The sequence below is a fragment of the Ictidomys tridecemlineatus genome, chromosome 4 (genome assembly GCF_052094955.1).
Source record: "Ictidomys tridecemlineatus isolate mIctTri1 chromosome 4, mIctTri1.hap1, whole genome shotgun sequence".
In the NCBI taxonomy this organism is placed as follows: domain Eukaryota; kingdom Metazoa; phylum Chordata; class Mammalia; order Rodentia; family Sciuridae; genus Ictidomys; species Ictidomys tridecemlineatus.
Window position 1 is genome coordinate 53,714,963 of NC_135480.1, and position 10,595 is coordinate 53,725,557.

The window sequence follows — 10,595 nt, forward strand, 5'->3', positions numbered from 1 at the left end:
AGTCTAAAATACACCCTTTCTAAATGTTCCTATGAAATGTTGTCACATTTTAACGTCATATAAAACTCTATTCATTTTGAATCTAGTGACTATTTCAGCAAATTTACATAAAATTCACTATTACTGATTGTTAGGTTACTGTCAGAATTTTGAGGTTAGTTTTTTCCATCTATCTATTTTTTGTGACTTTATATATATTTATGTAACATTGATTAAAATAGATAATACCTATAGCAAAGTTATGAAATTAAAACCAGTGTTATAAAATATTTGTATTTAATTTAAAGCTATATTTATTTACAAACTATATAGTGTACAAAGTGTAACAGAATTTTGATAGCATTTTGATTTCTAAAAAGAATTATTCATGTTTCCTTTTGTATTTGATCCACTAATCCTAGTGTTTTGATATTCTCCAAAATTTTCAGCATAAGTTTTTGTTAGGATGGATTCTTCTCTTCATTCTCTGCCAGAATTTCTGATTTAAATGCAGGCTGCTGCTCTCAGCTATTGGACCGTGACTTCATTTTTTTTTTTTTTTGCTTATTATGACTGCAAAAACAAAATAGGGCTCCAGTACTACAATGAGAAGACAAAATCAAAGCTCTGTGGTTGAATTCATTCTCTTGGGTTTCTCTAACTTACCTAAATTTCAAGAGCAGATCTTTGGGGTTTTCTTGGTTGTTTATTTGGTGACACTGATGGGAAATGCTATCATCATAGCTGCCATCTTGCTGGATCAGACCCTCCACATCCCCATGTACCTGTTCTTGCAGAATTTATCTGTGGTGGAAGTGAGTTTCAGTGCAGCCATCATGCCTGAAATGCTAGTGGTCTTGACCACCGAGAGAACTACAATTTCTTTTGTGGGTTGTTTTGTACAGATGTATTTCATTCTTCTTTTTGGGGGGACTGAGTGTTTTCTCCTGGGGGCAATGGCTTATGACCGTTTTGCTGCCATCTGCCATCCTCTGACCTACCCCATGATTATGAACAAGAGGGTGTTTGTGAAATTAGTCATGTTCTCATGGGTCTCTGGGATCATGGTGGCTACTGTGCAGACCACATGGGTATTTAGTTTTCCCTTTTGTGGCCCCAATGAAATCAATCATCTGTTCTGTGAGACTCCCCCAGTGCTGGAACTTGTATGTGCAGATACCTTCTTGTTTGAAATCTATGCCTTCACTGGCACCATTTTGATTGTTTTGGTTCCTTTCTTGTTGATACTCTTGTCTTACCTTCGAATTCTCTTTGCCATCCTGAAGATACCATCAACGACTGGGAGGCAGAAGGCCTTTTCCACCTGTGCCTCTCATGTCACATCAGTCACCCTCTTCTATGGTACAGCCAGTATGACTTATTTACAGCCCAAATCCAGCTATTCACCAGCTACCAAGAAACTGATGTCATTGGCTTACACGTTGCTCACACCCCTGCTGAATCCCCTTATCTACAGCCTGCGAAACAATGAGATGAAAAGGGCTTTGGTGAAATTATGGCGGAGAGCAGTGGTTTTACACACAGTCTGACTTGTTGAGAATATATGTGATATTCATTAATTACCCAACTGAACTGTATTTAAATTAATAAAAATAATGAAAATATTTTATATTTCTTTTTAGGAGTATGCTTATTTTGTTTAGTTTCCCATGTTTGAAAACATTTTAGGAGACACTGTTTTTTAATACTGTACCATTATTATTTTTTTACATTTCCATAAAATATGGTAAAACAACCTAGTCATCAGTTTTGCAACTAGGAACATTCATGTCATTACTAGACTATTTTTATTAAGATGATGCTTCAATAATTATCTATACGTTATATATTGATGATTTTATTTTTTGTGTGATTAGATTTCTCAAAGTGGACTGAGGAGATAAAATTTTTTTGTAAATGTATACATAAATATAAGTATATATATACACATACATGTTTTTACAGAGAGAGAGAGAGAGAGAGAGAGAGAGAGAGAGAGAGAGAGAGAGAGAGAGAGAAATTGGGAATCCAATCCATAGCTTTGTATATGGTAAGCATGAACACAATCACTGTGCTATATCTTCCACCCTGTTTATATAATTTAATTGCTATAGCAGAATTACTTTTCTAATGCTTGTAACTATTTCAGATAGCCTGAAAGCCCACTGAGATTCACCAATTGCTTTAAGCTCAAGAGACCTACAAATATACCTATGTGATTTTTAGTTCAGGAATACAAATCTCTTCAGTGAATAAGTAAAAAAGAAAAAAAAATTATTTTGTAAAGGCCCAAACTAGATAACTTCATGGAGTTACACATGTTATAATACCAAGCTGCTTTATCTTGGTATTTTTTCAAAGATTCATGCAGTGGTGGTTGCCAGAGAGCTATATGGGAAGTTTCTTGAACTCTCACTTGGAAGGAATAATCATAGTTTTCACTTCTAGGTGCTGTTTTGTTGCATTTGCATCTGTAGGCCAAAATATACTCTCTAACATTTTATTTTAAAAAATGAATGATTCTTTTTTATTGTTTACTGTTGAAACTAGTGGAATTCACTGATCATTCTTCTTTATATGGTCCTTGGATCACCTCCAGTCCTTGAACCCTATTTACTTCATGCTTCCCCCAACTATCTTGAGTATTCTGTGCTGTTGGCATCTCTAGGAAACTGAGTCTGAAATGCAGTGAGGAGTGCAAACATCTGGGAAGGAAAAGAACTGACAGGACTGGCAGGAGGAGTCCTCCTACTTTCCAACAGCCCTCCTTCTTGCCCAAGAGGGAGCTCTGGAGTATACATTAGGGCATCTCACATGGGTCAGAAGTGCTAGATCCTTGCCCAGTCATTGACTGGAGACTCTTTAAGAATTTCATACATAGTCCCAGCTATGTAAGAAGCTGAGGAAGAAGTGTTGCATGACTCCAGGTGTTTGGTGTCAGCTTTCACAAAATAGCAAGACCGTGTTTAAAAATAAGTTAAAAAACATTAGAAAAAGATAACTATATTAGTTGTTATAATAGTCAAAATCAGAAACATTTGTCACAAATTTTAGCTTTCTAATTATAGACACTGTTTGAAGAGCTTTATCTTTCTCTATAATTTCCTTCTTGTAACACTTTGTAAGATGGAGTCTATGCAAATCTCCATTCCTCAAGTGAATACTTTAAGTGTGTTTTGCTTTTGTAGGGACATCAATTATGTATGTACTGGATCTTTTTGATAGCTTTCCAATCACCAGTTTTTATTCTAATGACTCATTTTCGTTTTTTTTTTGTTCAAAATTCTTTGCTGTCTTTAGCCCTTACTTCAGTATCTTCTGTCTTTATCAATATCTTTGCTATCAACTTTGTATTTGAGATTTTTAAATCTATCACTTTCCTGAAATCTGTCCATGAAGGTGCTACCAGTTTCTTTTGTTTTGCTGCATCCTCCTGAGCAGGCATAGTTTTTATTTCATGCTTTCCTTCCATAGAGACAGTTAGTTTATAAGCTTTAAATATCTTTAGACACTTTTTGGGGACAATTTACATCCACTCTGTGCTGTGTTAGTGAATGTTCTTTCCGTGTTGTTTGCTTTTCTTGTCTCTTCCCTCCTTTCCTTCTCCAGTTTCTGTGTATTACTGTGAAGTGGGGCCTTTTAATCATCTCCCATTTTGATAAGAGTGTGTTCTTTCTTGAGCAAGTTATCTGTAAGGTGTTTGGTTAGAGAAGGGGACAGGCTATGTTTCAAGGCAGCATAAATTGCCCATGAAGAATACAAAAACATTCTTTAGGAACTTGGAGCTCCATCTTGAGCCAGATTCCATGAATTCCAACCTGCTTTTAAATTAGATCCCCAGGTGACATGGACACACTTTAAAGTTTGAGAAGCTTTGCTGTACAATGCAGTGTAAATCTTCATGCTAACCATGAGTTAATTTTTTCTTCCACTGCTCCCCTGCCATCAGATGATTAGGACTCACATATACCATATTACCTTATTGACAAGATAGCTTCCTAAAACTACAGTAGGACTATGTGATCCTTTGGTCATCCATGGTCACCTTCTTCTCTCTGTTTTAAAACATGTCTGGGGAAGTCTTTACTACCAACCTTCTTAAGCAGTCCTCATATCTCTAAACAAGCGATTATGGTCACTACAATGATTCCAAAATTTAGCGTACATCAGAATGTAGAAGCAGAAAAAACACGCCATCATACTTATAGGGTTCTGTCTGGATCTGAACATTAAACTGATGGAAATAGATTGGAAATAGATTTCAGAAAACTCTCACAAAGCAAAGAATAACCAGAGAAGCAAAGTTGATTAGTTATACATTGAATTGGGCAATCATGGTAACTTTTGAAGAAAGAGTTACATTATTTTTTTTATTCTTTTCAGTTTTATTACAAGGAATTCTGTATGGCTTAAAATGTGAGTTATTTTAACAATAGTTGTATGGAGTTATTTTAGTCTTGACTAACGTCCTTGAGGGTAAGGATGCTGTATGTCCACATGGGAATTTTATCTTCTGTTTTTCAGAATCAATGTGAAGTTCAGTGTGATCTTCTGCATCTGCTGTTTTTCAAAATACTGAACATCAGAACACTATATTTTAACCCCTTCAAGAATCTGACTGATGCTAAGCCAGAGGGTTGGGCTCCATACAAAATGTATCTTGCAGCAGATCTGTGGTGGGGTCTGGTTGTGTGCTGATGCTGCAGACCTGGGGCTCACACTTTGGAACCACAGCTCTGGAGGAGGAGGCTGAACTGCCCATGTAGCATCCCTTTTGAATCACATGCATCTTATTTTCTCACTGTATCTGACTGTTCCTCTCTCATGTTGTAATTTAGGTTAAGATATGTGCTGTTTAAAAAAATACGACATTTAGATTCAAATGTCTCATTGTTCTTTGGGGTAATTTCTTGGAGCACAGTGATATCTTTAACTTGTTATTTAAAAACCCGAACTTCACTTCCAATAAAAAACTAGCTTTTATTTAATACGAAGTAATAAATCCAAGAACTAGATGATTAAACAAAAAAACTGCAAAAGGCTTTCTCCGAAACTCTCAAACTCTCATCTCCCCAAATTCTCTCAAAAGGAACTTTCATCCCCAGTCCCATTCCACGGAATAATTATTTTAAATTGGTGATGTACATTCCTTCTGATATTTCTGATGGATGTAAAAATAGTGATGTCTATACATGTGTGTTATTTCAAATTAGAATAAGAGTTTATACTCTATTTTAAGCTTGTTTTCTCTGCTTTTAAGACTTTAGTTTTCCTTTTTGTTTTAAATAAGCAAATCAGAAAATGTTAGAGTAGAAGCCAAGAAGGAAGCTTTTTATGGAAGTTGAAAAAGAAAATAGGAAAAATATGAGATGAGAACTACCATTTAAAAACCAATTTTAATAGTTCAAAATCTTTCACAGCATCTAATTAAAAAGGAGGCAACAATAGTTTAATATTTGACAGAAATAAAAATAATTCTCAATAAGAATCTGACCTCATAACCAGAACTTGGACTGGTATACTTTCTAGTTATAGATGTAAGTCTAAATCTTCAAAGTATGTATAATAAGAGCAAGTCAACCAAATACAAAACAGTGCCAGATAATCCTTTACTCTATATTCTTGAAAATGAAGAGATTAATGTACTCATGAGTTCTTCATTAAAAAATGCCCCGTAAGCCCTCATGACTTCAAAGTTCTGAGGCTTAAATCAGAGAATACTAATTTTTCAACTCTTATCCAATTCATGATGTATGTGCAACCATGACAACAAAATCATAATTATGTTTAAAAAGAATTATTGCTCTTCCAAACTTTTACTTTAAGTCAAATCCTTGTTATTAGTAATACTTAAACTTTTCATTTCAAAGTAGTAAACACTAAAAGTCAATAAGTTAGTATTTAGCTGGGCATGGTGGTGCACACCTGTAATCCCAGTAGCTTGAGAGACTGAGACAAGAGGATTGCAAATTAGAGGCTAGCCTCAGTGATTTAGTGAAGCCCTCTGCAACTGAGTGAGACCCACATCAAAAACAGTGATAACTGTAAAATATCATCTCAAAATAAAAAACCAAAAGGGCTGGGAATGTTGCTTAGTAGCAAAGTGCCCCTGGGTTAAATCCCCAGTACTTTGGGTAAATGTCCAAATGATGAGTTTTAAATTCATCATTAAAGTTATCCTTAAAGTTAAGTTTGTAAACAAACAGTAAAAGTGCAATAAGTTAAAAAACCAAATAAAATAAAACCTTGGTTTTGTACAGCTAAAGCTTATATAGACAGCAGATATAAAATCTTGTTCACCAGAACCAAGCATCAAATAATGTCAAAGAACATTGTGAACCAAAGAAAGCAGCAGAAAAACCTCATAGCCAGGTTGTGTTCTTGAGAATTTTTAAATTCCATTGTTCCCACACTGTATGTGCCATATCCTAAACAAAATCTATGAATATAAAGTAAGGCCAAGAAATTATGAATTAATGGTTAGTAAGATGTAATCTGCCTTACTGCTAAAGCTTCTAAGAAAACGAAGAGCAGCAGACATGTCACAGAGCTTAAGCACTGAAAACAAAAAAAGAAAAATTGCCATGGCTAGAGAAAATTCATGGTAAATAAAGACTTATCATTTGATATGAAAACCTTCTTATACATTGTAAAGGTATACTGAAAAGGCTGGTAATGAAAAACAGTGATAACTGTAAAATATCATATTTAGTATGAAATAAGAGCTTATAGATTGACAGAAAACTATTCAAATGTCAAATGTCAACTACATTATACCCAATTGCCACTAACAATTCCATCAAAGTAGGTACTCTTTTAAATCTGAGACTGGCAACAATATTTCCAGAATTCAGTCAAATAAGCCAAACCAAAGCAAAACAGAAAAATTAGGTAATATTTATGATAATAGCCTCAACAAATGTAAAATTCATTTCTCTTTTTGTTTATATTTTAGTTGTTTTTCAGACCCCATAAAGTGTAGCTGAAATTTTTTTTTGCATTTTTTAAAAATTTATTTTTTTAAATTTTAATTTGTTATATATGACAGCAGAATGCATTACAACTCATATTACACTTATAGAGCACAATTTTTCATATCTCTGATTGTACACGAAGTAGAGTCACACCATTTGTGTCTTCATACATGTACTTAGGGTAATGATGTCCATCTCATCCCACCATCTTTCCTACCTCCATGCCCCCTTCCTTCCCCTTCCTCCCCTTTTCCCTATCTGAAGTTCCTGTATTCCTCCCATGTTCCCCATCCACCATCCCCACTATGAGTTAGCATCCCTATATAACAGAAAACATTGGCATTTGGGTTTTTGGGATTGGCTAACTTCACTTAGCATTATATTCTCCAACTCCATCCATTTACTTGAAAATGCTATTTTATTCTCTTTTAATGCTCAGTAATGTTCCATTGTGTATATATACCACATTTTCTTTATCCATTCACTACTGAAGGGCATCTAGGTTGATTCCACAGTTTAGCTGTTGTGAATTGTTTTGCTATAAACATTGATGTGTCTGTGTCCTGTAGTATGCTGTTTTTAATCCTTTGGTTATAGACCGGAGAGTAGGATAGCTGGGTCAAATGGTGGTTCCATTCCAAATTTTCCAAGGATTCTCCATTCTGCTTTCTATATTGTCTGCATCAATTTGCAGTCCCACCAGTAGTGTATGAGTGTGCCTGTTCCCCCACATCCTTGCCAACACTTACTGTTATTTGTATTCTTGATAGCTGCCATTCTGACTGGAGTGAGATGAAATCTTAGACTAGTTTTGATTTGCATTTCTCTACTTGCTAGAGATGATGAACATTTTTTTCATACATTTGTTGACTGATTGTATATCATTTTCTGAAAAGTGTCTGTTCAGGCCCTTTGCCCATTTATTGATTGGGTTTTTTTTTTGGTGTTTTTGAGTTTGTTATATATCTTAGATATTAGTGCTTTATCTGATGTGCATGTGGTAAAAATTTGCTCCCATTCTGTTCACTCTCTATTCATCTCACTGTTTGTTTCTTTTGCTGAGAACAAAAGAAGAAGGCTTTTAGTTTGAATCCATCCCATTTATTGATTCTTGATTTTAATTCTTGCATTATAGGAGTCTTATTAAGGAAGTTGGGCCTAATCCAACATGATGGAGATTTGGTCCTACTATTTCTTCTAATAGGCACAGTGTCTCTGGTTTAATTCCTAGGTCCTTGATCCACTTTGAGTTGAGTTCTGTGCATGGAGAGAGAGAGAGTTAATTTCATTTTGTTGCATATGGATTTCCAATTTTCCTAGTGCTGTTTGTTGAAGAAGCTATCTTTTCTCCAATATATATGTTTGGCACCTTTGCCTAATATGAGATAACTGTGATTATGTGGGTTTGTCTCTGTGTCCTCTACTCTGTACCATTGGTCTACAGGTCTTATTTGGTGCCAATACCATGCTGTTTTTGTTACTATTGCTCTGTAGTACAATTTAAAGTCTGGTATAGTTATGCTACCTGCTTCACTCTTCCTGCTAAGGATTACTTAGCTGTTCTAGGTCTCTTACTTTTCCAGATGAATTTTATGACAGCTTTTTCTATTTCTATGAGGAATACCATTGAGATTTTGATTGGAATTGCATTAAATCTGTGTAGTGCTTTTGATATTATGGCCATATTAACAATGTTAATTCGTCTATCCAAGAACAAGGGAGATATTTCCATCTTCTAAGGTCTTCTTTGATTTCTTTCCTTAGCACTCTGTAGTTTTCATTGTAGAGGTCTTTCACATCTTTCATTAAGTTGATTCCCAAGTATTTTATTTTTTTTGAAGCTATTGTAAATGTGGTGGTTTTCCTAGTTCTCTATTTGTCACTGATGTACAGAAATGCCTTTGATTTATATGTGTTGATTTTATATCCTGCTACTTTGCTGAATTCATTTATGATTTCTAGAAGTTTTATGGTGAATTTTTTTTTGGTCTTCTAGGTATAGAATCATATCATCGGCAAATAGTGCTAATTTGAGTTCTTCTTTTCCTATCCACATCCTTTTAATTTATTTTGTCTTTGTAATTGCTCTGGACAATGTTTCAATAACTATGTTAAATAGAAGTGGTGAAAGAGTCCATCCTGTCTTGTTCCAGTTTTTAGAAGGAATGCTTTCAATTTTTCTCCATTTAGAATGATGTTGACCTGGAGCTTAGCGTAGATAGCTTTTATGATGTTAAGATGTGTTCCTGTTATCCATAATTTTTCTAGTGTTTTGAACATGAAGGGGTGCTGTATTTTGTTGAAATGCTTTTCCTGTATTTATTGAGATAATCATGATTCTTATCTTTAAGCCTATTAATGAGATGAATTACATTTATTGATCCCTGGGGTGAACCCCACCCGATGTGGTGCACTATTTTTTTGATATGTTTTTGTATTCTATCCACTAGAATTTATTTAGAATTTTATTGATATCTTTTGCAACCCATTGTTCATTCATTAGAATATTATTTAGTCTCCAGGTGTTAGAGTAGCTTTTATTTTTTATTTTATCATTGATTTCTAATTTCATTCCTTTATGTCTGATAGAATGCAGCATAGTATATCTACTTTTTTTGTATTTGCTTAGGGTTGCTTTGTGGCATAATATATGATCTATTTTAGGGGCTGGGGTTGTGGCTCAGTGGTAGAATGCTTGCTTAGCATGCATGAGGCACTGGGTTCAATCCTCAGCACCATATAAATATAAAATTAAGACATTATGCCAACCCAAAACTAAAAAATAAATATTTAAAAAATATATGATCTATTTTAAAGAATGATACATGTGCTGCTGAGAAGAAAGTGTATTCACTCGTTTAAGGATGAAATATTCTATATATGACAGTTAAGTTTAAGTTACTGATTGTATTATTGAGTTTTATAGTTTCTTTGTTTAGCTTTTGTTTGGAAGATCTATCCAGTGGTGAAAGAGGTGTGTTAAAGTCACCCAGAGTTTTTGTGTTGTTGTCTATTTGACTCTTGAACTTGAGTTTGTTTGATGAATGCAGATTGTTTGGAGCATATATATTTATAATTATTATGTCTTGTTGGTGTATGATTCCCTTGAGCAGTATGAAGTGTCCTTCTTTATCCCTTTTGATTAACTTTGGCTTGAAGTCTACTTTGTTTGATATGAGGATGGAAACACCTGTTGCTTCTGCAGTCCATGTGAGTTGTATGATTTTTCCCAATCTTTCACCTTCAGTCTGTGAATATCTTTTCCTATGAGAGAGTATCCTGGAGGCAGCATATTTTTGGGTCATATTTTTTTAAAAAATTATTTTTTAGTTATGGGTCGACATAATAACTTTATTTTATTTTTACGTGGTGCTGAGGATAGAACCCAGTGCCTCATGCATGCTAGGCAAGCACTCTACCTCTGAGCCACGATCCCAGCCCCAGCTCTTCTTTTTAAATCCAATCTGCCAGCCTATGTCTTTTTTTTAACTTTAAATTTAAATTTTATTTTTTAGTTATCAATGGACCTTTATTTTTTTATTTATATTTGGTGCTGATAATCAAACCCAGTGCCTCACACATGCCAGGCAAGTGCTCCACCATTGAGACACAACCCCAGACTCCAGCTATGTCTTTTGATTG

The 10,595-nt window shown here is 34.6% G+C and overlaps 1 protein-coding gene across 1 annotated transcript; it reads left to right on the forward strand.

Annotated features, from left to right (window-relative positions):
- The first annotated feature begins 548 nt into the window (after window positions 1-548).
- On the forward strand, window positions 549-1,529 carry LOC106144937 (olfactory receptor 10A3). Its single transcript, XM_013359311.3, has one exon. The coding sequence runs from the start codon at window positions 585-587 to the stop codon at window positions 1,527-1,529; it is 945 nt and encodes a 314-aa protein (XP_013214765.3). The 5' UTR covers window positions 549-584.
- The last annotated feature ends 9,066 nt before the right edge of the window (window positions 1,530-10,595 follow it).